The sequence below is a fragment of the Pteropus alecto genome, unplaced genomic scaffold, assembly GCF_000325575.1.
Source record: "Pteropus alecto unplaced genomic scaffold, ASM32557v1 scaffold123, whole genome shotgun sequence".
Classification (NCBI taxonomy): domain Eukaryota; kingdom Metazoa; phylum Chordata; class Mammalia; order Chiroptera; family Pteropodidae; genus Pteropus; species Pteropus alecto.
The window spans coordinates 4,652,168-4,668,944 of record NW_006433950.1 but is presented as its reverse complement, the minus strand read 5'-3'; the positions used below and the strand labels follow the sequence as shown (position 1 = coordinate 4,668,944).

At 33.3% G+C, this 16,777-nt stretch overlaps 1 protein-coding gene across 1 annotated transcript in view; it reads right to left on the bottom strand.

Moving 5' to 3' along the window:
- CHD9 (chromodomain helicase DNA binding protein 9) overlaps positions 1–16,777 on the bottom strand; it is a 118,022-nt gene that overhangs the window by 43,272 nt on the left and 57,973 nt on the right. Inside the window, 8 exon segments of the mRNA XM_015586934.2 lie at positions 2,585–2,764; positions 3,473–3,640; positions 5,587–5,782; positions 7,721–7,931; positions 9,026–9,281; positions 9,392–9,535; positions 10,834–11,010; positions 14,764–15,007. Of these exon segments, the coding sequence (XP_015442420.1) occupies positions 2,585–2,764; positions 3,473–3,640; positions 5,587–5,782; positions 7,721–7,931; positions 9,026–9,281; positions 9,392–9,535; positions 10,834–11,010; positions 14,764–15,007 (1,576 nt within the window).

Sequence of the window (16,777 nt, the reverse complement as noted above, 5' to 3'; positions counted from 1 at the left end):
CAGATGTATATTATCCAGGTGGGCCTTAAATGTAATCACAACTGCCTTTATAAGAGGAAAGAAGAGGCAATTTCACTACAGAAGAGGAAAAGACTATGTGACAACAGAAACAGAGGTTGGAATAATGTGGTCACAAGTCAAGGAATGCAGGCAGAGGATGTCTACCCAATCATGGCTAGTGTCGGTCCTGTCTTATACTTCTGCAGTATTCCTTTTGTTTCCACAATACTACTTTCTTTTGATTTATTCTCTATAAACTTGGTTAACTCCTAAATCTGTATCTGTATCCTAGGCAACCAACCAGGCCATTTCCACAAGAATACCCTGTAAATGCCACAAATATGACAGCTCGGGCATTTTATTTTCTCCATATGAACTTCCTTCTCTTGTATTCTCTATCTTACTTAATAACACAAGGACGCTTCTAGCTACTTGAGCCAGAAATTTCAAGTCATTTTTGTCTAGTCTTCCACAAATTATTAACTGGTTGCCAATTCCTGTTGATTCGAGTGGCTCTCCACTACCCTAATTCACCCATCATTAGTTCTTGGTCTTCCTGCCTGTAGTCTTTTCCTTTCAAACTCATTCTCTACATTGATACTACAGTTAAATTTCAAAGCTAGATTATATTATGTCCATTTTCTACTTGAAAGAATTTGAAAGTTTTTTAACAGCCCCAGGATCAAGTGCAAATTCCTCAAGATGAAATTTTTCCAAGCCCATAACAATTTGGGTCCAACCTCTCCAACTCCCCCATTTTTACCTCCATTTAATGTGTCCTGTGCATACACACATGGCTATACCATGTTCCTAGAAATCTTCCTTGCAGTTTAGCAAAATACGATTCATTTATGTGACTTTCTCTTTTGGAAACAAAAAAATGTACATTTCTTTCAAGATTTGGCTCAAATTTTATTTTCTCTACAAAGGCTTTCCTAATTCTCTGCTCACTCATTTATTCAAAATTAATCATTTCCTACTTTACTTTTTTCAGCAACTAGAATCCTTTCATTCCAGCAGTTAAGTAAAGTACCTGACATAAGATTTCACTCGTTTACTGAATACAAGAGGAAAATTTCCATTAGAAAACTGATAACATTACTTTTGGTGTAGCACCTGTACTACCTGCAAAACCGCACAGCTCTCAATAAAGAGTTCTGGGCTGAAAGTGGATTGGGTGATGGAGAAGGAAGAAAATGCAGAAAGGAAGTGGGAAAAAAAAATTTTGTATAAATCAGTCCAGGTGGGACATAATACTGCAATAAAAAACTCTTCAATTGAATGCAAGATATCTCCAGGGCAATATATATTGAAGGCAGTTAGTAAACTTTTCCCCAATAGGGTAGATCTAGACAGTTATTAACACTTCCTTTCAAGACACAATTTCATTTTACCCTCCCCGAAATTAGATTTACATATTTAAAATGGCATTAGAAATCCTTTCTTGCTTTTAAGTACTTTAAATTACTGTAGCCTCTAGTCCCCTTTATCGTTGGGAAATACCTTCCAAGACCCCCCAGTGGATGCCTAAAACTGTGGATAGTACCAAACCCTATATACTATGCTTTTTACCTACACATACATACCTGTGATAAAGTTTAATTTATAAATTAGACACAATAAGAGATTAACAACAATTAGTAATAAAATAAAACAATTATAACACTTTACTGTAATAAGTTATATAAATGTGGTTTTTCTCTCAAAATATCTTTTGAATTGTTCTATCTGCAATTTTCCACTTAATATTCTCTGAACCACAGATGACTAAAACCGTGGTTAAAGAAGGACCACTGTATTATAAGTTAATGTAAGATGATTACATCGCATCTAGTATTACTTATACTTTGCTAACTTTGGCATACATGTTCCTTAATTTCTAAATTTAATCTCAAATGTTCTACTCTGATTGATACTTGTCACATCCAATGAGTGGTAAATCCTGCCACATCCAGTGTGGGCCTGGAAAATAAACCTGAGTGGAAACGGTGGGAGATTAAGAAAAGAAGGAAGACAGAAAGCTGGGATCAGGAGCTCCACTGCCCACTGACGGCAGAGCAATGGCATAGCTTTATGTTTGCAAGCTGCTTTTCTATAAGAGCATACAATTGCTGGCTAAGGTAAGATTATCCTCTGCACAATCACCCAACCCACATCCTGCCATGACGTTTTGCAGTTCGTTCTGCTCGTGGCTGTGAGAGTACTTCCCTGTCTCTCCACTGTTCTCGATCGTACTTCCCCATTTTTAGGAGAGTTTGTTGATGTGAACCAACCCTTGGTTGACCTCACAGATTGCAAGGACATTGTCAGCTTGCAACCCTCTCTCCACAAATACTGAGAACTATTTCTAGTTATTATACTTATTATATTTCACTAAATCAGAAGAGTACATGTGAAATTTGATATGAAGGAATCAGAAAAAATGAACAAAAAGAATACATTATCTAGCTCTTTTTTGGCTAATTTAGTTTAAACATTAAGTAGATTCTCTACAAATAATTACCAGAGTAAGAGACAGTTAAATTTTTTTAGTCATGAGCATTACTGGTTTATGTATGAAACAGCACTCAGCACTCACTGTTACCTTAGCAAATGTTGACCCGCGTCCTTCTGACTCAATTGTAATAGTTTTTGTACGACGTAGTAAAATCTGATCAATATCCTCCTCACAGAATTTAGAACCTTCATCTTCTTCTTCCATAATAGCACCATAAGCACCTCTACGAAGAAGATCTTCTATTTCCTTTTTGGAAAGCTGTTGAATCTATAAAGAAAATAATTTTGGTAACAATATTTTTTTTAAAGTTCATAAAACGAGAATGTATTCCTAAAGAATGTCAAACACGGAAGTCATTTTTAAATTGTCATTTAGTGTTTGGGATGTATGTACACAGAGAATTCTCTGAAAGCAAACACTGAAGTTGTTGATTCTTCTTTATTATCATTAAAATAAGATTTGCTGTTTGCTTAAATGGCTTCAGTTAAAACAAAGCCTATGGGGCAGGTAACCTGTCAAGATTCTTTTTAGAATTAGAATTTAATAGTTGTTACAAACACTAGATATACAACCACAATTGTGAGGTGGAAAATGCCAATAAATATCATTTAGAACAAGGCAACGCCAATGCTAGTAATTTGAAAGTAAAAAAATTTTTTTCTGAAAAACTATATAGAGATAATGGAGAAAAATAAACAAATGCTATTTTGCTATGTCATTATACAAAAGTTCTAAAAACAGAGCAAAAAAAATCAACTTCGAAAGCACATTCTTAGAATTCACAAGCACTGGAGCTATACAAGCAGAACGGGATTCAAAAGTATTAACTATACGTAGGACTAATCTGAAATGCCTCCTTACAGAAAACCTGTACAGTGTTCATTACGGATAAAATTTAACAAGACACTATTTGAGGTTAAAACTAGATGCAAATAAAAACAGAAAAACTACATGTGAAATAGAAAATATACATACGCCACCAACGTGACTTTCTCTTCCACTCATGCTCTGTAACACAGCCTTATCTAGACCCAGTTTCAGACTGGCTCGGTCAAACATCTCTCGCTCATATGAATTACGAGTTACTAGTCGGTAGACTTTCACTGCTTTATTCTGACCGATTCTGTGACAACGGGCTTGGGCCTATAAGAAATGAAAAGTTATAAATTTATTTTATTTTATAAAATAGTACACATTACACAAGAGGCGTTTAATAGTAAAATAAATTTTCAGACACTTTTGCTACTGAATTAGCAAATTTCTTTTTCTAGAAATGAAGGTAGAGCTTATTAAAGTAAATAATTCCACAATCAGCAGTAACATAAAATTTAAGGTTGTATTTCAGAGAACTTCAATTCATAAAGCATTATTGTTTATTAAGAGGGTGTCTTCAATATAATTTTAAATAAGAATGTATATTCTATGAATAGATTTTTCTAGCTAATAGCAACTCCAGCTTTAAACTTAAACCCTAAATTTTTAATTTTTTTTCTATTATGTTATCGACAACCTTTTCAATGTATTTTAGGTAAGCTGCATAACTCAGGGGGGAAAAAAACCTAAAGTGAATTACTGACGACCAAAATTTTCTTTAAACAGAGAGAACTAATGATCTAATATGTAGAGATCTTGGATAGAGAGACATTAGAGATTACATAAAAGCTTCATATTTTATCTTGAGTTCTTGATAAACTTAATTGTCAGATAAATTCTGACTATAGCTTCTATAGTACCAACAGATTCTCTCACAAATTATTATTCACCTTCCCATTATCTTCTGAAGACTAAATTATAAAATGTGGTTTTATAATATACAGGTGGCACTGATGCTTTACTCTTTGTAGACATCTTTATACTATCCATATACACTTTGCTCCCATTGGAATCCAGAACTGTGCACAAACAACCTTGCTCCAGGTCTAGGGGAAGTGTAAGAGGTCAAACTTTTTATTAGTCTATACAGACTAGATCTACATTAACAGTATGTAGGAAAAACCAAGTGAGAGGGAGAATATGGAGAATCTGGTATAGTTTTTCCAGCTCCTCTTCAGGTTTTCAAATGTGGCATTATTATTTTAGTTTAGATTAGCTTTTAGAATATCACATGTACTGTGCACAGCTGTACGTATGTATAAATATGCATTGCAAAGGCAAATAATTATGATTTGGGATTATCCTAGGGACTGGCAAATAACAGCTTCTTGCCCAAAACTGGCCCGCCACTAAGAGTGGCTTTTATATTTATAGGACTGTGGAAACAAAGAATATATGAGACCTTATGTGGCACACAATGACTAAAATATTTATTAATTAGCTTTTTACAGAGTTTGCCCCTGGTTTACTCTATTAATTTAGGATCAACCTTTGCTATTTGGAGCTACATTACATACAGTTACACCAATGAGAGGATAAAACCTTATATCTCATTAAGCCAGGTATAATTTTGTAACAATTTACTATATTTGGTGTTATATCTATTTAAAGTAAAAATATTAATTTCAAATACAATTAAGACTATCATGGACAATAAAAGAATTTCATATACTTTATCTAGATATATCTTTCCTAGACTGCTTATCTTCTGCAAACTGTGACTCTTTTTGATCACTCTAATTAATATTCCTGAGCTTCTACAAATTCTAAGTTCTGTCTTAACTTATACGAATACTTTCATTTTCTGCATTATTTCCTTAAAAGCATACTCTGTTATGCATACTATACAATGCTCAAAAAGCTGAAATAAGGATAAGTATTTATTTTTAAGGAAATAAAACTCCGAAAATTTTATTTATTAAAAATAAATTATTCCTTAAACTTAGGACTTTCTCGAATATACTTCACATAATATACTTTAAACAATTAAATGCTGTACTCAAGTAGGTAAACCCTTTAAGTAGTAAGATATATTATGTAAATAAGTATATTATCATTACATTAAAATAATTTCACCTATTTTATTTGTCACGGGTAATTTTTAGGGAAATGTACATGTTAACTTGTTCAGATAAAAATAAAAGTGGTATGCAATCAAAAACAGTTATAAAAATTTCAAAATAAGTTTAATTCTCTTAGCCAAATAATTTATTTACCTGAAGATCATTCTGAGGATTCCAATCTGAATCGAAAATTATACATGTATCAGCTGCAGTTAAGTTGATGCCCAATCCACCAGCTCGGGTACACAGAAGAAAAACAAATCGATCTGAATCAGGTTTACTAAATCGATCTATAGCAGCTTGTCGAAGATTCCCTCTGACTCTTCCATCAATTCGCTCATACAAATATCTATTAAATGAAATGCAATAAATTTAGATAGAGGGATATGTTGAAAATGATACATCTATCAAAAGGCTGTTTTCCTGCAACATTACGTTTATTATAAAACTAAGAGGCAATACTACAGCGACTATATTGTATGATTCGCAGTTCTCACCGTTGGTCCTAAGGAGGAAATAAAAATATAAAAATACAAAATCTGTGCATTCCTGATATATAGGTAAAATGTCATTATAATGAATATCATTTTTGGAAGTTAAAATTTAAAAAACAAAACAAAACAAAAAAAAACAGTCCATAAAACTACTTGGCTGATCTCATAATAGGTTACTTTTTTTTTTTTTTAAAGAAGCAAAGACTTTCATAAACCTTTATACAGAAAACCTACAAACCTTTCTCTCTGTCTCAATCATTTTACCCTCTTCAAATGATATGCTTGATTGTAAACTATAAATCTACCAAGGGCTATTTACTTAAAGTCATTGGTGTCAAGCAATTTTAACTTCTTTAAAATCCTCTGTCATTTAACGTAAAACTCAAAAACTGTTAGTCATCAATAAAAATGAAATATATAAAAATTCAGGAACTAGAAGAGGAATACAAGGGACATTTGCCACACATCTTGTGGTTCAAGATACCGCCTGCTACATATTAATTACTAAAGTCTCAGCAGCAGCTACACTATTGTCTCTAGTACCTGGAAAACGGGGCTATGACTTTTAGTATTGCTACTTTTGAAATGAAAGGAATTTGGGTTTTTCTATGAAATTCATCATAATGAAAATCTATCTTTATCTTATAAATTTGTGTGTATATGCCAACTATAAGTGAAAAATTAAAAATCCATTAAAAAAAGAAGTACAAATCAGTAATTACAAAATAAGTCAAGGGATGTAAAGTACAGCATAGGATATATAGTCAATATAATGTAATAACTATGCAGTTCCATGTGAGTGCCAGACTAATTGGGGGGATCACTTCGTAAATTGTATAAATGTCTAACACTATGCTGTACACCTGAAACTAATATAATAATGAATATCAACCCTAATTGAAAAATAAAAAGGAAAAAAATTATTTGTATAAAGAGATTAAGAAAATGTAAAAATGGCTATTTTTAGTAATATTGCAAATTTGATCTTCCTTCTATACAGTATAAAATTGAGAATAATACACCTTTTGGAATGAGACTAAAGTAATGGAATACTAAAACTAAAACAAACTAGAATTAAAATAAAAAATAAAAATAAACTATATAACCTTTGAAAATAGAAATAAGTATAGACCTTTACCTAGCTACAATGGTCAAAATCCACTGAGCTAAAATTTACAGCTGCATCTTCAAATTCTCTTTTATATAAATATGTTGATATCTGATTAGACCACTAATTCTGATAAATATCATATTTATCTAAATACTGACTAGACAATATTTAGGACTGTCATGCACAAAAAGAATCAAAAACAAAACCCAACGTTAACAAATCAGAAAAGACTAAAGCACAAACAAATTTTGTGTTGTGTATAAGAATCAAAGTAGAGTAAGTTCTGGTTCTAATTATAACAATGAAATAGAAAGGATCTTGAATCATTTTTTTCTACTTTGAAAATGGTTATAATTCTGTTTAAAATGTCATTACAACAAAGTTTACGAATCCAGTAAAATGTGCACTAATAAACCCATTCCTTAGTCAAATACCCTCAGTTTGCAAAGTTTTCTTAATTCAGTCTCCTTAGCCCCGCCTACTATTGCAACACAAGTAGGTTAAGAAAACACCTGACACATAATCCTAAGCAATCTGTACTCATAGATCTGAATGGATTCTTAGCTAGATAAAGAGAAAGATGTGAATAAAGTTGGGTTAGTGCACAGCTCTGCATACACCTTAATGACATATACTTGGCATGTTTCATAGTACAATTCAGTAGATGAATTATATGCCTTACCTTTTATGTATGAGATAATCCTCCAGGATGTCAAGGCAGCGTACCATCTGAGAGAAGATGAGCACTTTATGACCTCCTGCTTTCATTTTGGGAAGTAATTTATCAATAAGGACCAGTTTTCCAGCAGATTGGATCATTGCTTGAAGATGAAAATCAGAAGCAGCTGGATTATATGTATCTCTAAATTCTCCAAGTATTTTCTCCTCAGCACCTGTCAAAGAAATATAATAAAACAGCATTAATGCGCAAATGCAGGCAACTCCCAATTACTTTTGTTTTTCTCAAAAATCAGAATTAGTGCTCCTCTATGTTTCTGCAACGAATTAAAATTTTGATAGCAGGTAAATTACTTTTATTAGAATGATTTATGTCTGTGGCTAAATCCTCACTAACGCCTAAGTTTAATTTATTGAGGATATGGGCCATGTCTCAGGGATCTTTTCACCTACCCAGACAAGTTGGCCTAACGCCTTATGTAAACTTATGTTCGCTAAATGTTTAATGAATGATATCAGGAAAAGAATAAAAATATGGTCCTAACTTAGGTACATTTTTAAACAAACATCTAATATTTAAACATTGGTGTAACACAGATCTTGACTGAAGGGCTATCATAATGAATGTGGATTTGTCTATGGGCATCCTGCTGGCCATCAAAACAAGGAAACGCTGAAAACTAAAAGAGAAGTCAGGCTGTCAGTCACTTCCTCCGGAGAGTCTACATCAGCCCTAAAGGCTCTCTGCCTTCCCTCAGCCTGCCTGGTCATAAAGAATACCAGGACTGCGAGTGACTGAGTTACCAGGCTAGGAAATAACTTTTCTTGGATGAAGTGAGATGGGGAGTATATTCCCAGAAATAATGAAAAGACCCAAACGTTATACAGAGAGAAGGCTAATAGAGAACCTGACATGACCTTAAAAAGTAACATTACAGCACAAAAATTGAGAGACATCAACTGGGCTACCTAGACTGGAAAGAAACCAGAAAAAAAAATGTAAATGCAGAGGCCCAAAGATGGGCTTTGCTGTCTTTGTGCCTGAGGAGAAATTCCAGTCCACATAAGACTAAACACTACCCTTGCTCTCATAACCTGGCATTTTACCACAGGACCCTGGTACTGAAGTAGCGCAGACTACTCCCGAGTCTGAACCACCTGTAATCTCCCGAACACGAGAGTGAAGTTACAGGATCACTGCCTTTCCTTGTACCAGCCAACCCAGGTGCACAAATGGCACGTTTTTTTTTTTTACCCATAAGTATTTGTTGAAAGAAACAAGTATTCATGGGCTACCCTTTTCAGCTACCTTTGATAAGATATGGATGATTACAGCACTTCCTGAGCTCCATCATGGTGTTGACCAAGTTAGGTACATTAGTCTGCCCTGCTCCTTTGGATAAAAATGAAAAGTTCTTCTCCAAAATAGCCCGGTAGTATTTCTTTTGAATGTTGGTAAGTTCTACTTCGATGATGGTTTCTTCCTTAGGGGCCAACTTCTTTTCTACATCTTCTTTCAATCGTCTCAACATCATTGGTTTCAGGATAGCCTGAAGTTTCTGCACCTGCATAAAAAATGATGAAAAGAGAGAGATACATAACACATTCAATTCCATGCACATAATTACAATGATAAAAGAGCTGATGTACTTATTCACAAAGATCAAAAGTATACCTGCTCCTCTGTTTTCAGATCCCCAAACTCTTGCATAAATGTTGATTCAGAAGGAAACCTTAAGGGTTCTAGAAAGTGAAGAAGACTGAATAGTTCTTCAACTGTATTTTGGAGAGGTGTGCCAGTCAAAAGCACCTTGTGTTCCTATACAAAGCAAGAATAACTCACATCAAACACCACCATACAAAAATAATACGAAAATTGACAGAGGTTATCATATGTTCAGATTTGGAAAAGCAAATATTTTTCCAACCAAAATTTTCAGGAGTCAACTCAAAATAATCTCTACTAACAAATCTTCATTAATTTATTTCTCAATCATTTTTTTATAAATTCTGTATCATTATCATAATACCTCACTCCCCATGATATTTCCACCTATTCATGCTTTTAAAAGAAAAGTTCTAAATAATTAAGCAGCACATTTTTGACTTTCTCAATGAAACTAGCATTTTAAGAACAAAGAGGGTATTTCTTTCTTTTGTACTCAACCATCCTTGGTCTCGTAACTTGTATACAAAACTGTGCTCATTCCTTATAACTTGGATGATAACCATTAGATTTTCAGACAAGAATAAATTCTCAAATCATTAAGGCTACAATCCAACAATGTAAAAGGCTGATTGAAAGATGCTTCGAAACTAGAACTGAATTACAAATTAAACATCACAGTAAAAGAAAGACTATTTTTAATGATAATAGTAAAAATAATTTAAAATTTGACTTGACAGTAGCTATAAATTCCTTAGCTAAATATTTGTATATGAATCTGTACATCTGGATATGTACAGTGCTAGTAAAAGGTCTAGAAAGATTTACACCAAGCTGTAAAAAGTAATGGAACTGGGGGTGGGAATGGATGGAGAGCTAGTAAAAAGGAGCACTTTACTGTTTACCATATGTACTTCTGTATATTTATCTGTTCATGCACTAATTATGTGATCTTACTTAAATCAAAACTTAAAAAAAGGCCAAATGGCTTTGATTTGAAAGAAGTATGCACACTAAGAGGATGACTTAAAAATCCTATTTATTAGTTATAACCAACATATACTAAGCATGTAGAATTCCGTAGGAACGTTATCCCTCTATTACAAATGATCTGAATAATATTATAACTTTGGTGAAAGATCCTTTTATTAAGGGCTTAAAACTTATATTTTCTTTTCAATACATTCTACAGGTTTCTCTTTTTTTCATTCTAGAAGTTAATTACTTAAGTCTTTTGGGGGAAAGGACTAAAAAATGTTAAGTCTTAGAAAACAGATGAGATTTTTTTCCCTTACTAATTATAGCAAAAAACTCAATCACCACAGATAGCAATCAGATATATTTATACTTTAAAACTTTAAAAGACGTTAAGTTTTTAGAATTAGCTGAGTCTATCTGATCTTTTACTACATAGCTAAGAAACTGAATTAAGTAATAATAATATTACTTACCAGATTCATGAGTTTGAGACCTTCTAGAAGTTTACAATTTTTATTTTTTAACCTATGTGCTTCATCAATGATCACACATCGCCATTCAATTGCATTAAGCTCTCCACAGCCTCCAAGAATCATTTCAAAAGTGGTGATGATGGCTTGGAATCTATAAGCTCCTCGAATAATATGCCCCTATAAATTTATTATCAAATACAATAATTTGCTAGAATATCTTGACTGTAATTTTTAATTCTTGTCAAATAACATAAAAATACATCCAATGACATTTGCTATAAAAGCATTTTACACTGAAACTTTTTTATGTAGACACTCCCTTAAAATGAGTTTTAATATTAAAACTGTAAGACTGGTGTTTTTAAGAACATTAACAATTATGCCAACACAATAATAGTTATAATTATATCCAAAGGAGTATTTCTTTATAATTTTTAAGAGTTGTAATAACTATTTTAGAGCAAGAAAGAAGTGAACATTATATAATCTGGCCAATATAAATTTTGTATTAGTATTTATTTTACTCATGAGTCCACACTTATAATAACAAATAAGTAGTTAATATCAAAATTAGCCACCCAAGTCATTTATTCAGCAACTATTTATTGAGTGCCTATGTGCCAGACCCTGTTCTAGTTGCTGGAGATTTAGAAGTAAATAGAACAAAAATAATTATTCAAATGGAACTTATATGCCACTGATTCAAATACAGGACATAGTCGTTAAGGAAAAACAAAACAAAACAAAACAAAAAACACGAAAATTAAAAAAAAAAATGTTAGCAAGTGGTAAAGGCTGTGGAACAGGGATGTGGAATAGGGAGTATGGGGTCAGAGGTGACCATTCAATTTTATATAGAGTGGCTGAGAGGCCACTATTGAGAAGTGACAATTGAGCTAAGTCTTGAAGATGACGGAGGACGCCATGTTGATACCTAAAGATCTATAGGAGAAAGCGTTTTCTTAAGAGGTGTGAAGTATGAAGGCCCTAATGCAAGAGTATCCTTGGTAGTATTTTATAAAAGCAAGAAAGCCAGAGTGGATGACACCCAGTGAGTGTGGAGGAATAAAGCTGTATAAGGACTTGAAATCTGTGTAAGGACTTTGGCTCGTACTCTGAGCAAAAAGCTATTGGAGGATTTTGAGACAAGAAGTGTCATGATTTGACATATATTTTACGAGTCCCTTTGGGCTTCTGTGGTAAAAAGAGTTTGAAGCAGACCAAGGAAGGATTATGGAGATGAGCAGTTGTCTTATTAATCGCAGTAAGAGATCATCACTGGAGGTTGTGAGAAGTGCTCAGTCCTGGATGGATTCTGAAAACAGAGCTAGCTACTGGAAGGATCTGGTATTGGACAGGTGTGAAATGAGATTTAAAAAAAAGACAATTCACATTTGATTCTAAAATCTTTAGCCTGAACAACTAGAAGTTGGTGTTTCTATATACTACTACAATGAGGAAATTCTGCATTTTGCTTTTGGACATGTTATCTTTAAAAAGCCAATTAGATATCCAAGTGGAGTCACTGAATCAGCATTTGGATATGATCTGGAATTTAAAAAAGAGGGTGGAATGACTGACATAGATTTAGTAGTTCTGGTAGTATAGATGGTACTTAAGTTGGGCAACTGAATTAAGTCTCTCATGAAATGAGTACAGATATAAAAGAATCTGAAGTCTGAGCCTTGGGTTACCCCACATGTAGGTATAGAGAATATGAGATGGAACCAGAAGCAAGGGGCTTCAGAAACTATAGGTGGTGCTATAGGACAATCCACAGTCCTGCAATTCAAGTGAAGAGAATGTTTAAGTGGTACTGAAAATCATAAACTATTAGGAATTAGGAGACAGGAAGGGTTAAGGAAGAGCATATGTTCTGATTTAGATTTTAATTCCTATTACCTTAGATTAATTCATATTGATTGCATGTACTGGTCATTAAGTTGAATAGCTCCATTAGAATATTATTAAAATACATATAAAGTATAAGGCTATAATTTTATATACAGCTCTAAAAACCTGAGATATGATGAATGCAGTTAAATTGATATCACATTGTTTAAGAACAAGAGCTCTTATTTCACATTGACCTGTGTTTGTTAGTCCCAGTTCATTAGTCCCAATTTCTTTATACCTTGGTGTCTTCATTTGTAACTAGGAGTAATATGATTGCCTATTTACAAAGTTGGTATTAGCAAGATTAAGTGAACACTATATGTAAATTCTTTAGCACAATGCCTGGCACATGGTAAATACTCAATAAATGTTTGTGGTTACTAGTGCTATCTCTGCTACTTTTCTCCGGGCAAATTCAGAAAATTAGCAGCACAGAAAATTTTACTACTCCTGTGATTTCAAGCTATTTAATAACTTGAAAAAGAGATAATGAAAGTTATTTCTATAAAGTACAGATATATTTATCATTATGAGACATCTTTATCTTTTAAAATTTTAAATCCTATAGATAAAATTTAGAATGTATAACATTTACTATAAAAACATACTATTTAATATATGTTAAGATTACAACACATCGAGAATCTTTCAGCTTTGTAACTATCATATTTATACCAAATTCACGAGACATTAAAACCTTGTTTTATAATTTCACACTCAAAATATTTTATACCTTCTATAAAAAATGAAATTGAACTCAGTCATTTCTATGGTAACACATAGCTCTAAAATCTACATATGTACGATTAATAAAAAAACATTATGGAAGGAAATCGAACTATTACCTAAGATGTCGTAGGTTCCACAGGTGCAAAGGTAAGAGTTTTCAACAGAACTGAGAAATAATTAAAGGATTTTGTAGAAACTTAAGTTCATAGAAATGTATTTGTTTCAACCACAAAAGAGGGACAATGAGGTTAAAGGAACAAAAGCAACTAATTCGTCCATCTTCACTTTCAAATACGTAAAAATCAGTTATAACTGGGAGGTAAAAGTAGAAGGCTATGCGTATTACCTGACTTCAACCTATATCAGTCATATCACATGACCTGGCCATATGTTATAACAATCCATAAAAAACAGAATAATTGGCAAAAGAAAAATAAAATATTAAGGTGCTACTGAGGTAGAGGTAGAGTACTGGGCAGTAAACCTTTTCCAGTCAAAAAAGCAGTTTTCTGTGAAATGTTTTTATTGATTTTCTCATTTCTTAATACAAGTTTTTATTTAAAAAGAGTCATGCGACCACTCAAAACTTCAACTTGGCACTTCATGTTTTCTAGTGTTAATGTTAATGCTAGGCAGTTCTTTCTTATGTCATGTTTTAATTTTATGATCTGTAATGCAGCAAAAAAATAGAAAATCTCTTCCTATAGCATAGGTAGCCCAAGTAAAACTTAAAATGTGCCTATAAGATATAGGGAAGAAGAAAACCATAAAATCACCAGAGAACTGGAATAACCAATCCAAGAGGCAGAAATATATAGATATGCTTGCATTGGTATATAAAACAAACCAAACTTTTTTAAATGTCTAAAATCAAAATCCAGTGAACACAAAAGAGAACCTGTGGTTTCACCTCAATTAACATTTAGACCGTGTTCACTGAAGATTTAAATTTTAAAACTGAAGAAAAAAAAATTGGAGGATGATCAAAGAGACTTATAATTCTAAAGTTGATAGGTATTTAAAAACAATTAGTAAGCTATTCTAGTTTAAAAATTAAAGATACAAATTTGTACATTTGTATAAATCAGCATATTTCTTTATACTGAAGTAGAGCATGAACCTACTTTTGTCATTATTCTCTTTAGCTACTAAAGTGTACTGTAAAATAAATATGATGAACAGAGACTAAATGAGATCGAAGTAAGCAATTGAAACCTATCCTAAATTTGAAAGTAATTAATATGTAATGCTTATCTCGTCCAAACCTGACCATTCCCACAATAAACAAAATGACCGACAACACACCTGTGAGTCCCTGAAGTACATCTCATATCGCTGTATCATCTGTCTGCTAATCAGGCTCCCATGATAAACCACAACATTAATATCAGTCCACGTACGAAATTCTCTCTCCCAGTTTGCAATGGTAGAAAGTGGAGCAATAATCAGGAAAGGTCCTCTTATACCAGTCAGAAGGATTTCATAGAGGAATGTAATTGATTGAATGGTTTTGCCAAGACCCATTTCATCTGCTAAAATGCAGTTTCGTCTGAAATAAACAAATATATTATCCAAGTACACATTGCGTTTTTCTGTATACTACAATGTTTTCAATGATAAATACACAAAAATAATCAAAGATCGAATTAAAACACTTGCATTTATAAAAATGTAAAAGCTGCTGAAGTGCAAAGTAGGCTAAAGATTACAATTTTATTATAATCCTGCAAAGGGAAGACTGTAGACTAAGATACCACTCAACAGATGTTTTTTTACAGAGTGAAATGGCAAGAGCAAGGCTAACTAAATATTTTCTTTAAGAAGCATTTATTAAATAAATACCTTATCTCAGGGACAGTATGAGAAAATGGGATACAAAAGAAAGAGAACATGTTCTCTGCTTTCCAGGGGCAAATAGTCATACAATGTGCTATCACAGAAGCACACATAAAATAAAGCACTGGTTTTTCAACTCTGGCTGAGCATTGCAAGAGCCTACAAAGCTTGAAAGAGACACAAATACACAGTGCCCTCTTCCCATATATTCGGATTCAAGACCACTTTCACAGGAGGTCACTGTTTTGTCAGACAGCACAGAAAAGGAGAGAAGTATAAAGAGCATGACCTGCATGGAGACCAAAAGGTGTTTACTATGGTTTTGAGAGAAGGGTAAAGGGTGGGGATATTATTAAGATAAGCAGGAAGTATAAATAAAGAAGTTTAGACATCATTCTAATATGCACTGGGAGTCACTGAAAACTTTTTTAAAAACTTGATGAGATTAGGATTGTATTTTGAAGCTTACTCTAGCACCACTGTGCATATTAGAAGGGAAGTGACTAGAAGTTGGGACACTAATTGGGAAAGCACTATAATAATGCAGGAAAGGGTTAAGCACTTGGACTAAGGGAGGAGGGACTAAGAGAACTGATTCCAATATTAATTATGAGGTAGAATAATTTGGACCCAGAAACCAATCTGGTACACAGCATGTGGGGAAGACAGCCAGATTTCGGTCTGGGTGACTAAATGAATTGTTATTCTTAACTGAGATGCAAAATATGGAGGAAGACTAAATTCGGTATGGAAGAAACGAAATGGTAAGATAAATTTTCTATGTTATGTTTAAAGAATCTTTGATAGACATTAAGGTAGGTTCAAGGCTTTCGTCGAAATAAAAGTCTGAAATGAGAATATTACTGATAAGTGAAGGCATAGAGGGGGTATAGAACATGGCTTAGGGAGAACAAATATGTAAGATGAGAAGAAAGGAAAAGACAATTTGGAGCAAGAAATATCAATACTGAAAAGGCAAGCAGATGATGAAGAACCAGCAAAGACTACTGAAAGGAATGGTCACAGAGGTACTGGAGAGCAGGGAGAAGAGTCACAGTCAGGAAGCTGTTGGGGAGGAGTATGGGACAAGTCTAAAGGAGGAAGGAGTACCGACCACTATACAATGCCGTGGAGACAGCATATTACAGCTGAAAAGTATCCTGTGAACTGGAAAATTTAAAGGTTTCAGAGATATTACAGAATCAAAATCCAGACAACAGGTTAAACGAGAACTGAATATGAGGAAATGGGAAGAGCTCATGCGGGCTGCTCTTCCTAGAAATTCACCTAGGAAGTTACAAAGAGGGCTCCAGGTGGACAGAAAGAAAAACGGAACCAAGAGAAGTTTTATCATTTCTTAAGTTAATTTTATAGATGGGTTAACCTCAAATTTGTTCACAGATGAAGGGATGGCACTAGTCTTCAGAGATGGTTTGAAGATGTAAGAGCAAAGCATGAAAACTGAATGGAAGTTCAGAGAAGA